The sequence below is a fragment of the Dipodomys merriami genome, unplaced genomic scaffold, assembly GCF_024711535.1.
Source record: "Dipodomys merriami isolate MVZ:Mamm:240054 unplaced genomic scaffold, mDipMer1.0.p SCAF_10, whole genome shotgun sequence".
In the NCBI taxonomy this organism is placed as follows: domain Eukaryota; kingdom Metazoa; phylum Chordata; class Mammalia; order Rodentia; family Heteromyidae; genus Dipodomys; species Dipodomys merriami.
Window position 1 is genome coordinate 45,744,186 of NW_027202271.1, and position 22,363 is coordinate 45,766,548.

Here is a 22,363-nt window from a genome sequence, read left to right on the forward strand (position 1 = left end):
ATGTTCTCCCTTCCTCTGAGGAGCTTAATGCTTACTTGGGTGAAATGACAAAGACATATGAAACTGTTAAGTTGTAATTCAAGGCAGCATATGATTAAACACCAAAACGTGTGGTGCTGACAAGAAATGCTATAGGAGTTCAGAAAAGGGAGAGATAGCTCAGTGGCACTACTGTTTTCTGCCTACAAATTGGCAAATCGTAGCACTATTTGTATGAAATATTTTACACTTGTTTTTTTGGCAGCCTTAGGCCTTGACTCCTAGGCAGCATTAAGAGCCTACAAAAATATTTGTACTCCAGTCTCTCTAGAATTGGCTGCATTTTTTTTCTTTCTTATAGGCAGAGGAAGTGCCTTATACAAACCAGAATGCCCAAGAGAGGTAGGGAGCTTTTGACAGTCCTGATCTCTTCCAAATATAAATAAGGAACCAGCGCCAAGCTGTTTTTCTCTGTGCTTCAGTACAGTGTCCCTCCATTGCAAACTCTCCCTGACATTGGCAAGTGGTTTAATTTGAACTTAATGTCCGTGACGGACAAGCGAACCATCAAGGGTCACATAAATTTATGACTTTGGAGAATTGTTCATGAAAACCTCTTTGGTGGTATTTGGGGAAAGAAGTGACACAGATGTGGAGTGGGGGATGGGATTCAGGACCCACATGTGTTCATGGGGAGTGGGAGTTCCCTAGTGGATGACATTCTAAGACTATTGTACTTGGGGATGATGTGTAATGAAACTCAATGACTTCCTGTTCTATTTTGGTCATGTTCAAATTAGCACAGAGCTCTGAGACGAAGCCATCAGGCCTAAATTCTTAAGAATCAAAAGGAAAGAAAAGAGGAAGAAGAAGAAATAGTCTATTTTGAAGTCCAATGATACATGATTTGGGCCCATCCAAACCTTATTCCAGAGTCCGTGGGATCCTCTCAGGGACTTCCCACAGCTGAATGTGATCACCATTTGGTGACTTTTCAGTCTCATGATTCATGTGTTTTCGGTTTCTTTTAATTCTGGTTGCCACTGGTTCACCACCCCTTTCTTTTTATCTGTGCCCTTGAGGAGGGATAGATACCAAGGGTGTTTCATTCTTCTCTTGTTACTATTCAATGGAATGTCTATGGAGTCCTAGGTCAATGGAAGATAATGTAGCACTTAGTGTTCATTTTCATTACTGGGATGTGGCCTATCTAGTGAGACAAAAGCTCCCCAGTTAGTGTGACCTAGAGTGTGGCCTAGCATGACCCTAGCATCAAGGAAGCCAGTGATCTCACTTCTCAGCTTAGGAGCATCTGTTTATCAAAGTAATGGGCCTGGGACACAACTTAAAATGTACACGGGACATCCTCTGTGCTGCTTGACCTGGGAAAGTGGCCCTGGAAAATATTTCTCCCATATCTTTTGATATAATTTGGAATCTGTCTAAATAAATGTTCTGCAGCAGATGGTTCTGGAATAGCTTATCAAATTCTTGGGCAGACTCTGCCCTTGAAAAAAATATTTTTTTAAATTTAATCATTCTGCTGCAAAACGCAAAATAGTAGCTCTATTATTTTTTTTGAAACACAAAACAATGATACAAACGATTCAATTGCAAGCCTAAAATTTATTCAACATGCATTAGGTATATCTAGAATGGAACTCTTTATTTTAAAATCTGGAGAGGATGTGTTTTGAATGTATTTGGTGATGTCAACTTGAGAGATGGCTCAGGAGTCTAAGTTCAACATGTTGTTGACATTTGTTCTATGCTCCCAGACATGATAGAAAAAAAACCCCAGAAAACAGAATTCTTGCTGTTTGCTTGTTGCTTTTCATGGTTTTAGCCTCTTGCTCCTATCCTCAAGCAAAATCAATAATCCACTATACAAAAGATGTTGTACTGAAGCCAAGTAGGAGAAAGTTGTAACTAATGCTGTGTGGTGTTTCCTATTTTGTTGCCTTTTTTTTTTTTTTAGATGCACTTTTAGAGGAGATTGTGGACAAGCAGGGAACTTACACACCTGGCTGGATATTTCATCTGGAGCAAAGACATGTCCTCATATTCAGATAATTCGAAGCAGCAGAGATAAGGTAAGAGGGAAGATTTTTGTTTGTTTGCTTCCTTGTTTCCTTGGTATTGTCTCATCCTGCACAACTGATGATAACTTCCTTCTGGAAGTAAAGTGTCTATCATCAATGGAACAGCTTTTGTTGTAGGCGTCCATTCATGAGGTTACTGGTGTGGGAGGACAGTAGTAACCAAGTCATCTCATGTGCCTGTCCCCAGGGAGTTTGTATCATGATGAGTTAAAGATGATCCTCAAGGGCTAAGAATGTGGCTTTGTGTTAAAGCACTTGCCTCACATGCATGGGGCCCTGGGTTCAACTCCTCAGCACCACATAAACAGAAAAAGCTGGAAGTGGGCGCTATGACTCAAGTGGTAGAGCGCTAGCCTTGAGCAAAAGAAGCTTAGGGACAGTGCCCAGACCTTGAGTTCAAGCCCCAGGATGGGCAAAAAAAAAAAAAAAAGGATGATCCTCAATAGTTGAATTAAAAGAGAAAGTGGACTTTCTGTGCATTAGAAGTACATCTTGACTTGAAAAACAGAGAGAATATAAGTTTATGCTTCTGGTCAACAAGATTCTTTGCCTGGGGCTGGGTTTCATGGCACATACCTGGAATCTCATCAACTTGGGAGGTAGAGACCAGGAGGATCTTGGTTCTGCAGACAAAAACTTAGCCAGATCCCATGTCACCCAATTAAAACAACAACAACAAAACCTAGATGTAGTAGTGAATGCCTGTAATCATTGCTACACAGAGATATGCATAAGTAAGGAGGCTCAAAATCTGAGACTGGCCTAGGCAAAAGCATGAGACTCTATCTGAAAGATATCCTAAAAGCAAAAAGATCTGGAGGCGTGGCTCAAGTGGTAGAACACTTGAAGGCCAGATCCTCCCATCCTCTTCCCCCCCTCCCCCCTCCCACCCCCACAACAAACCCAAATAACCAATCTTTAAATGTGGCTGAGTAAAAGAATGGTGTTTTGTTCCTTATCCTAACATGTCTGGACTTTTGCTGCCGGGGAGCATGGTAGACCAGGAGCAATAACCAGTGTGGGCTTGACCACTGCCATTGAGTATCTTGGAGAGTCAGCGGGCTCTTGTCATTGGATGAAAACTGAGGATATATTGAGCATTTTCAAGCATTTTCTGAGGCACATAACCAACCTGCCCTGTGGGAGAATGGCATTCCTCCCTGGCAATCTCGATGGCGCTGTAAGGAGACATTTTCTCCCTAATTATGGCTCTTGTGTTATGAATAATTGTACAGAGTCCCCATCAGCAGCCAGTTGACCTGTCTGTTGCGCTGGCTGTGTTTTATTTGAATGTCACATTAACAAGGAAACGGGCCACATTCTCTTTCCCTTACACTTTGCCATTTCAGTAGCAAGAACCATACCACTTAAGATGATTTAACATTTAATAAAGGAGAGCCAGAACATTTAATGAGTGATAAATAATAAAAGAACCAAGCTTTCAAGCCATAACTGGTCAGAACTCATGGGTTTGAAGTTACTTGAGGCTTGTCATTTTCTGTTGTTCCTGGTAGTGGGGGAAGGAGGCAGGATTCCAAAGCCAAATTACAAGCCCCAGGGACAGAGGAAACAGAGATGAGGTGTTAAAGGCCCTTATAGCCATCCATCCAGAGGTATGGCTACAATTTTTATTTCTGTCATTAATCTGAATAAAAACTGGCTTTGATGTTAATGCAGAAGGTAGAAAGTAACAAGAGCTTTGAATATACTCAAGACTCTGATAGGTGGTTAAGGTTATACAAGATTTTTTTTTCTCTTTGTCATTACAAAAAGACAACAACAACTTAAGGGCAACTCCAGCTCCATGAAGTGGGAGGAAGTAGCTTGTAAATGCTGCTTTATGTAATTTGCTTACCTATCTCTGGGTTCATTAGTATACCTTAATTACCATTTGTATCTCATCTAGGACATTTTAGTAAATGCTAACCACCTCAATACCCCCCATCCCCCAGGCCTTCTCTCCACCCCAAGTTCTACTGTGGCTCATCTGAGACCTCAAAGTCATCCCACACAACTCTTTCCTCCCTCTTTTCTGCTTACCATCACTCTCAAGGTGGGGGAAAAAGCAATCTAGTAATCTGACTAAACCTATTCTTGGGAAACAATTTTGGATTGATTTCTTTGTTTCTTTTTGGTGGTGCTGGGGATTGAACCCAACCAAGACTTCATGTATCCTAGGCAAGTGCTCTTCCACTGCGCTACATCCCTGAGCTCTGTGATGATCCTTTTAATAATACTGATAATACATCTGACTCTGTCTCGTGACATTAGTTCAAAAGTATGTCCTTATCCTTAAAGCCATCTACAACTTACCTGTATTATGATATATGAGCCTGACCCCACTTGTTTCCGTCTATTACCTAGAGTCAAAGAGTATCAGCTAGCTGTCCATCATGTGCCCACAGCATTCTAGTAGTTTCATGAGTGCAGGTCTGGTCTCCCATACAAGGCAGAAACAAAAGTCTATTTCTGTACATAAAACAACTAGGAAATAGCCTATCTTCATTTCACTGTGGAATCCATATTAAAATGAAGCAATTAGAGCAATTCCAGTTAGTCTAGGAGAGATTTCTCTAAGGTGGTGTTGAGTAAAAACAGCAAGATACAGAATAGTATACAGAGCATAGTCTAATACTGATTTAAAAAAAAAATGTACCTATTATCAGATGCTGGTGGCTCATATCTAAATCTTACAACTCAGGAGGCTGAGATCTAGAAGATTATGACTCAAAGCCAATCCAGGCAGAAAAGTGTATGAGACTCCAAATAACCAGTACTGATCAAGATACATTGTACTTATAAAGTGATATGTTGAGTTGCACAATTACTCTTTATATAACTTCTTATAGATACTTTTTTTAATGGAAAAAACACCCACAAATACAAAATAACTAGAAATAAGCAAGGTTGGGGGTATTGCTCAAGTGGTAGAGCACCAACCATGGACAAACAAAGTGAACAAACTTGAGATCCTGAGTTCAAACCCTGGTACAGGCCAGAAAAAAGGTTTTAATGTATGTTTATGGCTTTGTCTCTATATGATTATTTGAGCATGGAGAGCAAGATGGAGAATTCACATGTATTTGTAAGTGTGGGCATCATCCTTGGTGGGATGGTTGATGTGATAGAGAGAGCAAGGGAGAGCAGAGACAGTGGAAAAGAAACAAGAAGCCTCACTTCCATCATCATCCATGCCACCAGCCCATTTTTACACTCTCCAGGTTTATATAACCATACAGAGCTTTTAACATTCTGTACCGTGTTGTATGTCAATAAATGTATAAAAGATTTATGAAGAAAAGCATTTCTCACCAAACACCATGTTCCCTAAAGGTGAGATACTAGAAGCACTCTTACAAATCATAACTGAAACAAGAAATTCTACCATCACTGCTATTATCAACCCCACTTTTCCAGTCTGTTCAGTGCTAGAATGTAAGAAATAAATAACAGAAATCACTATTTCTGGGATGTTGAAATACAGAAAAATGCCCTGATTTGCTAATGTTAAATTGTTACCTATCAGCCGAACATACATATATTCACTTTTGAAACAATCTAAGATCTGGAGCTGTAAACTAACTCAGTCAAAGAGCTTGTGCTTAACATACACTAGGGCCTGATCTCCAGGGCCCCAAAATTAAAAAAATAAGAATAAAAACTATTCTAATAATCCAGGTGCGGGTGGCTCACACCTATAATTCTAGCCACTTTGGAGGCTAAAATCAAAAGGATGGTGGTTCCAAGGCAGCCCAGGAATACATAAGCCCAATTCTCAGCCCACGTGGTAGGGAATTCCTGTGATACCAGTTATGACGGGAAGCCTGAAACAGGTGAATCATGGTTCAGATATATGCCTGGGCAGGAAGGCGTCATCATATTTCAAAAAATAACCAGACCAGAAAAGGGCTGCAGGCATGGCTTAGCTGTAGAGCACCTGCTTAGCAAGCTTGAGGTCCCGAGTTCAAATCTCAGTTCTGCCCCCCAAACCTATTCAAATTAAATTCAAATTACATAAATTGAAGTGATGTAATGCTCAATAAATACTTGGGGATCAATAATCATGCTATGTGTTAGGTAACACATTTGACTTTCATTCATAGAACAAATACCATTCATGAAAACAGCAGAAATATTCAAGCACAAACAAAAGAGTAATGTATATATACAGCACTTCTACCAGGAGACACATGTTGGAAAAAAATACTAAAATGAGTGACTTGGGCTTCATAACAGTTTACCTTAATCCATTCTTCCTGGTACTAACTAGAGAGCAAAACTGGGTCTGTTGAGGCTGTGTATGATCTTGTTATAGTTTAACTTTATCAATTAAAAATGTGAATATTGCCAGGTGCTGGTACTGGCTCAGGCCTATAATCCTAGCTACTTAGGAAGCTGAAATCTGAGGATTTCGTTTTGAGGCCAGTGGAAGCAGGATAATCCATGAGGCTTTTATCTCCAATTAATCACCAAAAAGTCAGAGGGTGAGCTGTGGCTCAAGTGGTAGAGTGCTAGTCTTAAGCAAAATAAAGCTTAGGGATAGTGCCCAGGCCCTGAGTTCAAGCAGTGTGCATGTGCGTGTGCATGTGTACGCACATGTACACGTGCACACACACACAAAATATAAACAACAACCAATAAATAAATATATATAGCTTATTTTCTTGCAAAATATGAAACCTTGAATATATCTAGAAACATTTTACATACCGTAGTGAAAAAAATATTACTATGATATCACTTCTTCCCTAACTAATTTTTCTAGATTTCATGTAATTCAGTGAAAATTGAATAGGCATCAAAAAATTCATTCCTCCAATATAATCTAAACTGATGGAGATGATCCAAAGCATATATTGGAAAAAATTATTTAGGCATGACCACTCCCATTGGATTACAAACATATCTAAGTGTATATTCTATGTTGAAGGTATATATTGTTATATATATATGTATGTCACAATAATTTAGTCCATGTTCTAATTTTAAAAATAGTAATAAAGAATGATAGAATATAGCTCATAAATAAATATAAAAATTATATTACAGAACAGATATGATAAAATAAGAGGAAACAAATAATTATTTAATAAGAAAGTATTAAATACTGGCCTATACTATAGAAACCAAATCTGATCCATATTTCACATTAAATATAAAAAAGATTAGCGGGGCACTAGTGGCTCATGGCTGTAATACTAGCTACTCAGGAGAATTGTGGTTCAAAGACAGCCATGGCAGGAAAGTCCTTGTAAGACTGACTCTTATTTCTCATTAACCACTAGAAGTGGCACTGTGGCTTAACAGGTAGAGTGCTAGCCTTGAGCACGAAGAGGGTTAGGGACAGCGCCCAGGCCCTGAGTTCAAGTCCCACAACTGACAAAAAAAATTAGGCTAATTAAGGAATGTCTATGAAGCTATATTACAGAACTAACTAATAAAGCGTTTAATAACAAAAGTAAAAACTCATATAGTTGATTTCTTTTTTTTAAGTCTAGATATTGTACCCAGGGCCTCACACATGTAAACAAAGTATATGAGCTATTCCTCCAGACTTTGATTTCCTTAAAAAAAAAATCTAAGCAAGAAAAAGTAAGAGTTAAATAAAGCAAACAGTTCAGGAAAATATTTTTACAGACAAAATATTAATTATAAGATAATAAAGCCAGGAAGAAAGAAAAATATCACTAAGACATCCCATAATAAGTGGGCAAAGGTACATATATATATATATATATATATATATATATATCCTCATGAGAGGAGATTCAGAAAAGTAGATATAAATATGGAAATATGTTCAACCTCACTAGTTATGAAATAAATACAAATTAAAGCAATAATATATTATGCTAACACCAGTGTTGGAGATGCCAATTAACACAATCTTTTTGGAAAGCAATTTGGCAGTATGATCCAAAAATCATAAATATATTCATTCTATTTGAAACGCTGGTTCCAGACGTAGGATCCCGGAGAGGTAACTTGAAAAAAGAACCCTAAGCATGAAGACACCATTGCAATAGCATTTATAGAAGTAGAAGTCTGGAAATAGGTAATCTGCTCATCAATCAGGAGAAAGGCTAAGTAAAAGTAAGATTATTGCATCGGGACCTGATAGAATTCTGAGCTCTTTGACCCTAGTCTATTGCCATCTAATTAACACTCCACCTATCTCTGTACCCATCTGATTTACTGTGATGTGTCTTCTCGCTCTTTGCCCAGTCTATTTCACCAAAAAGTCTTGAGCCTGGGTCGGATTCCCATATTTGTTTTCTTATACCTATGCTTCAGCTTTTTAACCACTACCTACCTGGAACCTGAAGTCACACAAAACAACCTTCAACTCCCGGACTGCTCTCTGTCCACGATACCTGAAATTCTGCGCTATCCTCTACGATTTCAGTCTCACTGTTCCCCTGAACCTGTTTTTGTCAGTTTCCCTGATGAACTCCATGTAATCATTCTACAGGCCCTATAGGTCCTTTCTCTTCTAACTTGGTTTATTGGTAGCGTCCTTAAAGCTCATCTTCCATTCTCTTCCATGACACACCCTCACCACACTCTTCTTCCTCTCTAGTCAAAACTCAGCCTCCCGCCTGGTTCCTTCTCTACTTGACCCTTAGGAGCTATGTAAAACCCAACTTGAGCTCTTCCTTTCCTTATTCTATACTTTACCAACAGACAGGCTTACCCACTCCCATAGCTTTATGTATTAACTATATTCATATTGCTTTTGTCTACAACCCAGGTTAGTCCTCTGAGTACCAGGCCTACATTCAACCTGACATATCTTCTTGATGATCACATAAGTATCTACAACTAAATATATCCAGAATTGAACTCTTGATCTTCCATTCAAAGTCTGCCTCTCCCTTGGTATGTTTCATCTCTGGCCTGGGTCCCTGTGATACCACCATCCCTCTAGCTGCTCACCGTAATCCTTGATACCCTCATCTCCACTTCCAATCCTGTTAGGCTCCCTCTAAAGAGTTTCTTGATGCAATCCAATTCTTTCTAGTCCCACTGTGCTATCTCAACTCAGGCTTTTATTACCTTTTGATCATCTCTTAGTACCTGGTAACTAGTCTTCTAGTTCATATGCTTCTACTAGTCTGCAGACTTTCTAAGGGTGAAAACTGTAGTCTTTTGGTTCACTGATTATTCAGCATGCTGTATAGTACCTGGCTATGTTAAGGACTTGCTACTTACCTATGCAATAAATAAATGGAATGATTATAAACACTGTATGAGAACTAGAAAGAAAATGAGGAAAAATGGAGAGGTGATGAGAATAGGATTTGTGAAGACTTTCTGATACTCATGTTCTAATGCTCAAGCAAGGAATGTTAGGATGTGTATTTGATACAAGATATGGTCATGGACTAGGATATGTGCTGCAGCTGTAAATGTGTTGGAGAAGTCAGCATGACAGGTCAAGAAGGACCTGTGAGGATGGCCAGTGGAAGTGACTTGGATTCACTCCTACATTTAAGTGTCCTGGAAACGATGGGTCATCAGTCCAGGTGAAGTTGAACTGAAAGAACTTGCTGTCTTCTGAAATGATTCTATGACTAAGAAAAAGTATTCTGAAAACTAGAAATACAAGTGTAAGCTCCTGGTATGGCAGGAAGGCAGCAGAGGTTAGGTGACAGTGCAGAATGTCTGGGCAGAGGTCAAATCTAACAAATGACATCTCCCAGGTTATTGGGACTATTCCTCTCCATCCTATCACAGGTGACAGAGTGAGCCTTTCCTCCATTCCTACTTCCTTAATCTTAGTCCAGCTTCCTACCAGACTCCCCACAGGCTTCTATAACACCAGTGCATTCATGCTGGTGTGTCAATCCCTTTAATATCCCTTCTAAACAGGAGACCTGGCTGCCTTGTCCATTGAGTTAAGTCACTGGGGAAGATTTCCCTTATGGCTTTGAAATTGCTCTGCCCCTGTACATATATCAATATATATACAAGCACACACATACACACACACACACACACACACACACACACACACACACACACACACACACACAAGCCTCCCTCCAAATGGCATCATGCATCCTCTTAAATAAACCTTGGATCAAAGAGCAATAAATAAAAGCAAAATCCTCTGTTTGGATAGGAATTCATCTGTACATACATTTTTCCTAAAACAAACGTGCATATTTAGAATGACCCAAGTAGGGTGCATGTTCCCCCATCCTCTTTGTATAAAACGATTTTAAAGCTCATGTGGATGAATAATGTCTAGGAAAGCTCATGATTATGAAAAAAGGAATATAGAGAGGTGTGCTTTATCAGATGTTAAATATATTTAAAGCCACAGTAGTAAAACCTTGGTGACACTAGAATAGAAGTAGATCAATAGATTTGGGAATGGAACAGCATTCAGAAATAGCTTCCAAATATGTGGTAATATAATCTATGACAAGAATGATATCTTGGTTCGGTAGGAAAAGAAAGATTTTTGTGTTTTTTTTTAAAGTAAATGGCCGCGATATAATTGATTAACCATCTGGACAAAAATGAAAATGGACTCTTATCTCATACTATATATAGAAATAAATTCCAGATGGATTTAAAGATAGACGTTTATAAGCTAAAACAATAAAGACAATGGAACAATCTTATACTTGTCATACACTAGGATTTGGAAAAAGCTTCGTGATCAAGACAAGAAACTTGTATTTTATTGCATAAAAATATGTTGCGTGAGTGTAAAAGATTCCACAGATAAAAGTTACAAGACAAACGAGATGAGGAGAGAATATGAGTCAGAAATATGACATAAGGATGAATATCTATACTATGCAGAGAACTGTTAAAAACTGATTAAAAAATACACACACATCAGAAATCTGGTCAAAGAATAAGAACATGGGATTCAGAAAAGAGCAAATCAAATAAATAAAACATTTATTTCCATCCATTCAATCTGAGAAACTCCCCTTTCCCTTATAGATCAAAGGTAAGTTGATAGAGAGCGATGATACAAAACCAATTATGTTTTCTGTGTCTTCACAGACCACGGTGACCATAGCAGGAAGTTTCTCTCCAAGACACTCAGAGTGTGTGGTGAGGAACGTGGATACCAGCAAGGTGCTCTGCCAGGGCAAAAGTCAGCAGAACCGGACCTGTACCTGCAGTATCCCGACCAGACCAAGCTATAGTATGTACACTCCTCCTGATTGTGTTACAAAGTCAAGGGCGACGTCTAGGTTTAGCTAATCCAAGGAGGCAAGGAAAAGCACCAGGGATCTGAATAGTATCCTCTGTATGCTCCCTCTCTCCCTACTTATTAGTTCCCACCTAGGAACTGCACCTCTGTCCTACCTCATTTGTTGACTCTAGCACCCTACGATCAGTTATGACTGGACAGTGACTGAGACTGCCGTGTAAGCAGTAAAGCCAGACACCATTGGTTGACTCTTCCCAAACAGCTCAAATAATTCAGAGATCTGAAATCTGAAATGCTATTGGTCAGATAAATACGTATTGCAGCCAATCTTCTGACAGCAGAAGTCTACTGCATACCTCCATCTATGCAGGAAGTACTTGTTGAGCATATGTGTTCAGGATATGGTGACTGAAAAAGACTGAGCTGACCCCTGGTCATAGTATTTATAAGCTACTAGAATGGAGACCAACAAGCAGCTCATTACAATTCAGTATAAATCCAGAGCACTAGAGCATCATGGGAAACACATGAATAAGCCACCAGTTTGGAGCTGGGATAGGGAAGGTAGCAAAGCTTCCTGAAGGAAGTGGTATCGGTCCAAGTACAACTGGAGGGTGAGCCTAGTTGAACCAGGATATGAGTACTCTAGCCAGAGGCCAGACAGGTTTTTCTTTTGTTTTTGTTTTTGTTTTTGTTTTTTTGTCAGTCATGGGGCTTGAACTCTGGGCCTGGGCGCTGTCCCTCAGCTCTTCAGCTCAAGGCTAGTGCTCTACCGTCTGAGCCAGTTTTCTGAGTGGTTTATTGCAGATAAGAGTCTCACAGACTTTCCTGCCTGGGCTGGCTTTGAGCCATGATCCTCAGATCTCAGCCTCCTGCGTAGCTAGGATTACAGGTGCGAGCCACCAATGCCCCGCCAGATAGTTTTATAGACTGAGTAATGCAAGATCAAATTACTAGTACAGTCAGTGTCTGCTGAGAGTTGCTCTCTGCTTTGTAGATGGTATCTTGTTGCTATGGGGCAGAAGAAGCAAGAAATCTCTCTGCAGCCTCCCCTATAAGTGTTCCAGTTCCATTCATGAGGTCAGAGGCTTCACCTCCTAATACCAGCAAATTGGACATCAATCCCAACACAAAAGTTTTGAAGCCACTTTAGCATTCAGACTATCGACCTCACTTGGTCCTTCATCTCTCTAAAGGGAATCTAGTGCCAGAGCCCTGAGCTCAACAATGCCCTGTAGCCAGTAGACTCATGGTAGCTGTGTAGGTCAGAACTGCTTGGAAAATTACCTCCATTTCCTACTTTTTCCACACTATGAAGCCTTTATAATGCACTTCTGGTTAATTTAGCTAATTAAGATGCAGAACTCGCTCACCTATAAAATCTGATCTAAAGTATTTGAGATTGACTTGTAAAGCTAATTGGCTGATTTTAGAACCTCCATCAAATTTCTTTCAACCTTTCACCTGCCCTTCACCAAATGCCTTATATGTTCTAGAGCAATCAAATAGGTGCGTTTCTACCTCTGGTCCTTAACCAGCCAGAGGCCACTGCTAGAACTTGGTCCATGACCTTCTTTAAATGGCTTTATGCCTTCCACTCAGCCCTGTTTCCCTTATGCTTGGAAGCACGAGGGGAAAGTCATCTCTCCCAGACAGCCTTGCCAGGTTCTGTTCTGACAGTCTGGTCATTCTGTAACACCAGTGGTCCTCAGCACATACCTGTATCCTAGATTCAGGTATTTGCTGTTGATTTGGCTATGCTATTATTGCTATATCCTTTACCTAAGGTATTCTACCTCTTCCAGAAGAACTACCAATGCTTCCAGAGCAGAGATCATGAATATTCATTGCCTGTGATATTCCCAATGCTTTGTGCATAGTTGATTCTCAGTGAAGAATGACTTCTGCAGGCATTATCACTGGACACTGTCAATTCAGTGGCAATGTATTTTCTCTGGGAGTCTCTCAGTACTTAGCCTCCATATGTTCATTCTGCTAACATTCATCAAGTGTCTGTTCAGATGCTCCTGCCAAGAGGTCATGTCAGCCTTCTAAGCCTCCTTGTCTTCAGAACAGAGGACGATCATTTCATATAAACCTACTTTATGTGAACAGAATGTTATATGAAATTCTGACTATAGATAGTCAGTTTTATTGCCACAAACAAGCACCTGATTGTCAGAGTACTTAAGACTTTGAGAACCGTGCACTAATAAAATTTTGATAAGAAAATTTAGGGGTGCCAATAAAGTAGGGCTAATTTATTATTTTGTTGAGATTTAAAAAATATCATTGAGCCAGGTGTACCAGTGGCTAATAGCTATAATCCCAGCTACTCAGGAGGCTGAGATCTGAGAATTGTGTTTCAAAGCCAGCCCAGATAGGAAAGTCATTGAGACTCTTATCTCCAATTTATCACCAAAAAGCCAAAAGTGGAGGCGTGGCTTCAGGTGGTAGGGTGCTAGCCTTGGGGGAGGGGCGGGGGAGTTTAAAAGCTCAAAGGTGCTGGGAAGGTGGCTCAGTGGTAGAGTGCTTGCCTTGCATGCCTGAGGCCCTGGGTTCCATTTCTCAGCACCATATAAACAAAAAGAAAAAAGCCGGAAGTGGCGCTGTGGCTCAAGTGGTAGGGTGCTAGCCTTGAGCTGAAGAGCTGAGGGACAGCGTCCAGGCCCAGAGTTCAGGCCCCACGACTGGACCAAAAAAAAAAACAATTAAAAAAAAAAAAAAAGCTCAAAGGTACTACCCAGGCCTTGAGTTCAAGCCCCCAAACTGGCACACTAAAAAAGGTATCAGCCAGATACTGTAATCTTAGCTATTTAGGAGGTTGAGACTGGAAAGATTACAGTTTGAAGCTCACCTGTGCAGAAAAGTCCACAAGACTCCATCTCTCATGAACCACCTAGACTGGAGGCATGGCTCAATTGGTAGTGCATGGCTGTGAGCCAATAAACTGGAAGAGAGTACAAAGCCCTAAGTTTAAGCCCTGGTTCTGGTGCATGCATGTATACACATGTACACACACACACGCACACGCACGCACACGCACGCACACGCACGCACACACACACACACACACACACACACACGACTATCATCTACTACCCCCATTAATCCATTTAAGTAGAAAGCTATCAAAAACACTGGCTTCTAGACAGCACAGGGTTTGAAAGGTACTACTATGGCCACAACCCCAAACCTGTGTCTACATTATTGCTATGTGGGGAGCATTGGCACCCACATATTCTTGCATCCGTCCCAGGCCTACCAAACCAGGATATCCAGGAGCAGGACCCCAGAACCTATGCTTTTCTAGATTCTCCAGTGATTCTGATAGACAGATGGGGCTGGGCGTGACTGTTTTGGATAGGGTATGAATGTTGAAGGGGATATGGAAACCATTACACGTCTGTAGTGCTGACTTAGCACACACTTCATCCATATTTTGAGGGTTTTCTAATCACTGGGTAGCTTTTCAAAACCAAACAAGACGATGTTCATCATAGATTTGCCAACAGCTGACTTCAAGAAGATCACCAATAACCACTTTGGGAAAGTGCACATTCGAGTTTGTTAGGTAAATATTTGCAGAGTATGGATTTTTCTGAAGGAAAAAGATTTCTTTCCCAATGCTCTGGTTTTCATATTCTAGGCGCTTCTTGCTCGGTGACTTGTTTTATTCTCATGCCTTGGCCAATTACAAGCTGAGATAGTGATCCCAGGGAGAATATGAGATGTAAATGGGCTGTAAAATGGCTTTTCCTGGTGATTATCCATGGGAGCCTTGGAGCTAGCGTTAGGCTCAGTCTGTTCAGAAGCTTGTGCTGTGCACTGTGGTTGTCTGACATGAATGGCCCGTGGGGGAAGGAGCCACATACTGATCGGAATGTTAGCAAACAGCTGGCACAACCCTGCCCTCTACGCAGAGAAGACGGAAGTATTTATTTATTTATCTGTCTTTGCAGCTACAGCTATGTTTCATGATAGCAACAATCCACCATAGATGATGTTCTCTCCCCCGCTTTCCTTCCAGATGTCTTCGTTGTCCATGTGATGTTCTCTTTCCCTTCTTGGAATTTATCAGAAAGATTCAACTTTACCAATTGTGCATCATTAAGAGAGTAAGATTTGTTTTGTTTTTTGTTTTTAATATTTGAAACTTAAAATGTTCTCTCATTGGTTTTAATTTATTTCTTTTACTCTTCAATTTCCTGAAGAACTCTTTGGTGGAATAGAACTTTCCAAAGTGCCTTTTGGAGCATGGCCTAATGGGAGCTAGGAGAGCCACTGAGCTAATAAGCTCGCTCCCTCGCTCATTCAAGCCTTAACGAGTAAACTAGAACAGTGGAAGAGCGCATGCGCCAATAGATCTCTAACAACGGGGAAATGGATTTTCCCCAGGCCTAGAAAGCCCTGAAGTAAGGGGCACTGTTGGCCTTCCCGTGATCAGAACAGCTTTGGGAGTTTGGATAGCATGCCTGAGTGGAGGACAACAGGAGTCAGATGGTGAGATGAACACCCAAAAGAACATGTTCATTCTTGCTTTCCTTTTTTAGGGGGAGAGGGAGAATTCTAGGAATGGAATCCTGGCCTTGAGTATGCTAGAGTGAACACTCTACCACTGAGCCACAACCTCCCTCCCCTCCCTCTTTATCATTGTTGATTCTACTCAGCGATGTAGTCCCTAACCTAGGGCCACATACTTCCTTTAGGTGAAAAGCAGAGAGAAGGTAGAACAAATATGGTTCTCAGAGTCCTGACCTTCCAGTTGGAAAATTGGGACAGAAGTTCCCCTGGGAACAATGGGAAGTGATCATGTCAGCTATTCTATAGTTTATTCTATAGTTTTATTTTATAGTGGTGCGATGAGCAGAAAATGGGAGCTACCTTCATATTTTGGGTACCAGCAAGCAGGAAAAAAAAAAAAGAGGAGAGAATTCAACTGAATTTTAGAGCTCAAGGTGCATTTACAGACCAAGTAGCTCCTCCACCTATAACAGTTTCAGAGGTCGGGTGAAAGAAAGTGACTTGGTTGCTGGCCAAACTCTAGGTAACTAAAAACCAGATCCAGAGCCTCCAGAGGTAAGAGCCCTTTCTGCAGGCAGCTGCTAAAAACTCTCCTGGGCAGATTGGAACTAGTGGAAGGAGGGGGCTCACCAGTCATGAATTGCTCTTTGAAAGATGGGAGTCCTATTTTTCTTCCCACCAGGGAAATAGAGGATAGTTTCAGTGGGTCAGAATCTCAGAAATACTTCAGCATTTCTTGGAGAGTATGTAAGCTACAGCCTGGGTGCCTTCTCCTGCCAAATGCCCTTGCTGTCCCCTGCCAAGGTCTCCTCTGGGCACCGTTAGCCACATTTCAAGACTAAGTACTAAGTTTTGTTTTTTTTAACTGTTTCTCCTTTACCTTATTTTTCGAATGTGTGCTTTTCTCAATTCTTTCACAGTTATCCATGCGCGATAGATGATTTGATTAGTAGACACAATTCTTCCTTAATTTGATTATAAAGCAAACACTGGCACCCATTCCCTCTTCCCACCGAGTGACGCTTTGTGCCTCACATCTTCCATGAAGTTGGCAGTGCCACTGCTCTCCTGAGCGAGGGCTTGCAGATCTGCAGGGAGGTGGTAGCATGGGGAGAGAGAGATCTGTCTCTAGGGGAGGGGGGGAACGTACCTGAGGACAGACAAATAGCAAAACTGGATTCAGAAATAGATTCAGTGGGTTCCTGTTATCTACAGACCAGCAGGTGACCCCAGCTTCAGGTTTCCATGGCAACGCCTCTGCAGGTGTGATGACAATCTATCAACTCTGAGGGTTTCTCAGAACAGGACACGAAGTCTTACTCTGTGGCCAAACTCAAAGATCTGTCTCCTCTTCCCCTTATCCATCCTATTCTGTCCACCACCACCACCACCACCACCACCACCACCATCATCACCATCACCATCATCCTTATTACTATTTTTCAATGTTTTCTTGACATCCCAGAGAGAAACTGTAAGACAGGAACATTTTTTTTTCTAAAAATGTAGGAATTAACCTGGTTTTCTTTGTTGCCAGATGCTCAGCGTGCATGAGACTTGGCTGTGCTTGGTGTAAACGCGAAAGAAAATGTATCCACCCCTTCACTGCATGTGATCCATCTGATTATGAGAGGAACCAGGTAACTGAAAACAAATAGATGGTCAGTCCAATCCTACCCGGTCTTGTGTTTGTCTCACACTTTGAATCTTCCTCCCACTTGGTTGTTGATAGGATGCTCTCCATTTCAGGAACTCTGTCAAGTTGTGGAGAAATCACCCAAGACCCCAGGAGGAGGAAGGTTCAAGGACAGTAAGAGCAACAGAACCAACCAAGGTTTACAGGTCAGACTGATGATGAGAAAGTGGGAAAGTCCCCCTTTGATGACAGTGAAAACTCCTACTACTTTGGGTTCCTTAAAAAAAATCCCTATTTTACTTACTACCAAAAATTCCCTTTTTTATCCCCCTCGGATTTTTAACCAAGTTTCACTTAATTGGCTCAATACATCAAAGGCGGCACACTTACTCTATAATTATGAAAAACGATACTGTTCTAGTAGGAGTAAAAATTTTAAAGGTGACTTTGTGGCTCATTTGAGGAGAGTTAGAAGGAAGCAGAGCACACAGCTGGAAGGTTTTCAGTTTGAACCACATATTATGATTGCATTTCTGGGGTTATATGGGTGGATTTGTGTCCATGGGAAGTATACAAACTATACTTGGTGGTTGTTGTTATTTTTATTATTTTACTTTGTAGAGATGATCACACCAGTAGTGTTGCCAGAGTAGAGTTGTGTTTTTCTCTCCTCTTTTCAAATGATGATTTTTTTTTCTATGACAACTCCTTGGGAAATTCTTGTATTTTTATAGTTAATCACCTAGTTCAACATGTCTGACATGTTGAAAAGAATGGACTTGACTCTGAACATTTTCCAGTCATAACATGCATTATTTTACATTTCTGGGTTCTATGTGGCTCTGCGTAGAACACCACTAAATGCTAGCTTCACTTGGCTAACACAGTTCATTAAGCATCTATATGTGGTTAAAAGCAAACAAGAGGAAGACAAGTCCTGCTCTCATTAACCTTGGAGTCTGACAGGGGCAGACAAATTAAAAACAACAGCACTGAAAAAAAAAACGCTCAGTTTTCTATTTCATGACTGATCTGTGGCTGTGACTTATTCATTTGCAGCTATTTAAGGTCAAGTGCCAATATAAATAAGTAGCACATTTTTAATCATTACTGAAAAGTTGATGGTAACTTTAGTGAATTAAGTAACAGGCAGAAGGAATGGGAATCCAAAAGGATTATGCAGTTAATTAAAGCAGTAGAAAAGCTTGGTGTGCCAATACCTCTAGACTTTGAAAGTCTTTGAGGTTTAATTAAGTGATTGGGCTACTTTTCTCTTCTCATTGGTCTGTGAAACTAAGACATAGTGACAGGAACTTAGATCAAGGAGACAGCGACTTTTTTTTTCTTTCAAGTAAACTTTACTGTTAATTTTGGTAAAATGCATATAAAGTACAGTTTAATATTCTTAGCGTACAGTTCAGCAGTGTTAAGTACCTTAACACTGGAGTGCTGGGTACTTGTCAGACTGTTGTGCTTTCTAATATCCAGAATGATTTCTATCTTGCAAAATGGAAATACTCCTTAACTAGGTACTACTCCCTCTTTCCCCAGCGAAAGAGGGCTCCACCATTCTGTGTCCTGTCTGTATGGATGCACCTGCTGTAGGAACTCATACAAGTGGATTAGGCTTTTTGTGACTGGCTTATTTGCTTAGCATAATGTCTTTAAGCTGCATCCATGATATAGTGTGGGTCAAAGTCCCTCCCTTTAAGACTGAATGATATCTATGTATATGTGTATGTACCACATTTTGTTTGCTCCTTCCTACATGTTTGGGTGACAGTCACATTTTAGCTGTCATGAATAACCCTGCTAGGAACACAGGATTCAAATATCTCTTTGAGATCCTTCTTTCCACTCTTTTACTCTAAACCCCAAAGTTATAAAGTGTAGAATCATACTGTACTACTACTTTTTTTGGTTGTTTTATGCCAATAGTGGGGCTTGAACTCCACTTCTCGAGCTCTCCCTCGACTTGGCAATCTACAATTTGAACCACACCTCCACTTCTAGCTTTTTACTGGTTAATTGGAGATAAGAGTCATGTGGGTATGTCTTCCTGCACAGGCTACTTTCAGACCTTCATTCTCAGATATCAACTTCCTGAGTAGCTAATATTATAGCATAAGCCGTCTCTACCTGGCTTGTATTAAGTTTTGAAATCAGAAACTGTGAGTTCTCCAACTTTGTTCTTGCCTTTCTATGATAATTTTAGAAAAAAAATTAAACTTTTAACTTTGAGATAGTGGTAGACTCATATGTCATTGTAAGAAAGCAATACATAAAACTTGTACTCAGTTCCCTCTAAGAGGAACACCTTGAAAAATTATAGCAAAGACACTGACATTGTCAGCAGGCAAGACAGAATAAACCATTGCCACAGGGATCCCACGTCGCTTCTTTATATCCCCACCTACTTCCTCCTCCCAGCTCTCCCGCTCTGGCACCTGTCAACTGCTGATCTGTTCCCCATTTCTGTAGGTTTGTCATTTCAAGAATTTGAGGGCCAGAGGCAAGCATTAGTCTAGGAAGTGAAAGGCTCTGAGTTCAAACCCTAGTACTGCCCCCAAAAATGGATTTTATGTAAATAAAATCGGCCAGATGTATCCTTGGAGGGTTTACCTTTTTAAAATTAAATTTATTTTTAGCTGGTGCATAAAGACAGAAAAATTGTACCATGTGATCTAATTCTCTGGAAGTTTTTTAAAAAATATATAATCAACATTTCCTTCTTTCCTGTTTTGCTGAGTAACAGACCAGGCAGGAGCTGTATGTATTTCTTTCATTTTCAAGAAGAAAGAACAATGTAGCATTTGCCTGGTGGCTTCCTGAATCTTTTGAACTTTGGCTGCTGCGGGGGTCACAGAATCAGGGTCACCGAGACAGAAGGAGGAGGGTGAAAATAAGCCCAAATCCAACTCTGCCTTCAATTCCTCTGCGGATAAAGTTTGGTGAAAGGCATTTGTTGATACTGAAATGTTTTCTTTAAATCAGTGACTCAGAATGGAATCTCAGTTTGTGTATGGAGCCTGCTTGTCACAGGAGGGATTTCTCACGCTACTATCTTATCATCACATGGGTGGTGGAACATTCTGGTTCCAATTGTGGGTCTTCTCATGGGCCTTGAAAGGAGCACCCAACCTCCTTTGAACCCTTCTTAACACGGAAGCCTTTGTGAGTTCCCCTTTCATGCACCTGCCCACAGTGCATATGTACCGAGTGCTTCCTGTGTGCCAGACTCCAGAAAGGGGCCCAGGCACTGTGCTAGGCTCCCTGATCCTGAGCTTGTATTGATTCTTCCTGCATGCATTGATTAAGCATGCTGTAGCATGCTGTTCCCCTGAGCTCTGTGGATGCTATGTGGGGGACATAAGTGATTTCAGGCACCTCTCTGCTTATCTCTTAAGCACTGGTAGCTCATACCTGTAATCCCAACAACTCAGAAGGCTGAGGATCACAGTTCAAAGCCAACCCAGACAGGAAAATCCATGAGACTCTTATCTCCAATGAACCACCAAAAAAGCCAAAAGTAGAGTTGTGGCTCAAGTGGTAGAATGCTAGCTTAGAGAGACAATGCCCATGCCCTGAGTTTAAAACCCAGGACTGGTCCAAAAAAAAGAACCTTATCGATGAGGATATATGTAACAATACAAGATGATAAAAGATATTAACATAGAGATAATATCTAACAGTATTACAAACCCAGAAAACCTTGCAGTGCCTAGGGCCTTGCCATAGTGCTTCCTGTTTGTTTTAGCCTACTGCCTGATGGTTAAACATACCTAATCAGTGTGATTGTTGGGTCTTTAATGGATGAACTGATGGAGAGAGCTGGCATTTCCACTCACCTTTGGGATGCATAAAGTCTCTAGAACCATGGAGACAAAACAGCCGGTATTTTAAGCAGATGAACCAGGACAAGCAGAATGTGGTAAGGGACCAGCAAATTCCAAGCCACTCTCGACAGGAAATCTTAAGTAACTCAATTTGGATGGAACCAAAGATGCAGGAAACAGCACTCAAGGTTGAAATGACCAAGGAGCCTGAATGTCCAGGGCTTCAAATGTAGGTTCTCTGGGAGTTTTGATTTGATTCTTCAGGGCGATGGGATGCTGTTCCATACCTGTATTTCATTCTGTTTTGTTTTGTGGAGGAAGTACTGGGATTTGTATGCAGGGCCTTGTACTACCGCTTACACCACATCACTAAGCCTTTTTTTTTTCCTTTAGTTATTTTTTGGGATATCCTCTTAAATCTTTGCTAGGGATGGCCTTTCAATGAGATCCCCCTACTTATTCCTCCCACAAAGCTGGAATTTCAGGCACACACCACCACACCTAGCTTAGTTATTTAGAAAGGGTCTCACTGACATTTTTGCCTGAACTGGCCTCAAACTACAATCTTCCCAATCTCTGCTTGTGAAATAGCTGAAATTATAGCCATGAGCCACTATACCTAGGAAGGTATCTTCTTTCTTCCTCCTTCCCTCCTTGTCTCCCAACTTCTCTCCTACCTTCTTCTGTATTTCCCTGATTCCCTCTCTCTTTTCTCCTCCTCCTCCTCCTTTTTTTTCTTTCTCCCCCTTTCTTATTTTGGCAGTACTGGGAACTAAACTCAGGGCCTTATACTTGCTGAGCAACCTCCCTTATGTTTGAGCCATGACCCCACCCAAGACTTTTTTATTAAGTGTCTAAAATTACTTACGCATGGATTGGTACTTACAGGGTCCTTGGTTCAATCCAGCTGAACCAGTTGTCCTCACATGCTTAACCCTTAGATCTAGCCCTGTACCTTGCCCCCAACATGGACTGTCACTTATTAGGGTAGGAGGGGCTACATTAAGGAACAACAAGACCAAAATAGGGAAGGGAGCTTGAAATCATGTCTGATATAGGATGAAAACTGTCCGCTGTGAAGGCCAGGCTCTCTTCCCCCCACTCC

The 22,363-nt window shown here is 40.9% G+C and overlaps 1 protein-coding gene across 3 annotated transcripts in view; it reads left to right on the top strand.

The window, feature by feature from the left end:
• The window catches only part of Plxnc1 (plexin C1), a 151,474-nt gene that overhangs the window by 58,929 nt on the left and 70,182 nt on the right, over window positions 1-22,363 (top strand). For all 3 annotated transcript variants that reach the window (XM_069990080.1, XM_069990088.1, XM_069990097.1), the window contains exons 5-9: window positions 1,958-2,072; window positions 11,109-11,253; window positions 15,293-15,380; window positions 17,324-17,426; window positions 17,536-17,628. In XM_069990080.1, coding sequence (XP_069846181.1) covers window positions 1,958-2,072; window positions 11,109-11,253; window positions 15,293-15,380; window positions 17,324-17,426; window positions 17,536-17,628 — 544 coding nt within the window. The remainder of the gene's footprint in view (window positions 1-1,957; window positions 2,073-11,108; window positions 11,254-15,292; window positions 15,381-17,323; window positions 17,427-17,535; window positions 17,629-22,363) is intronic.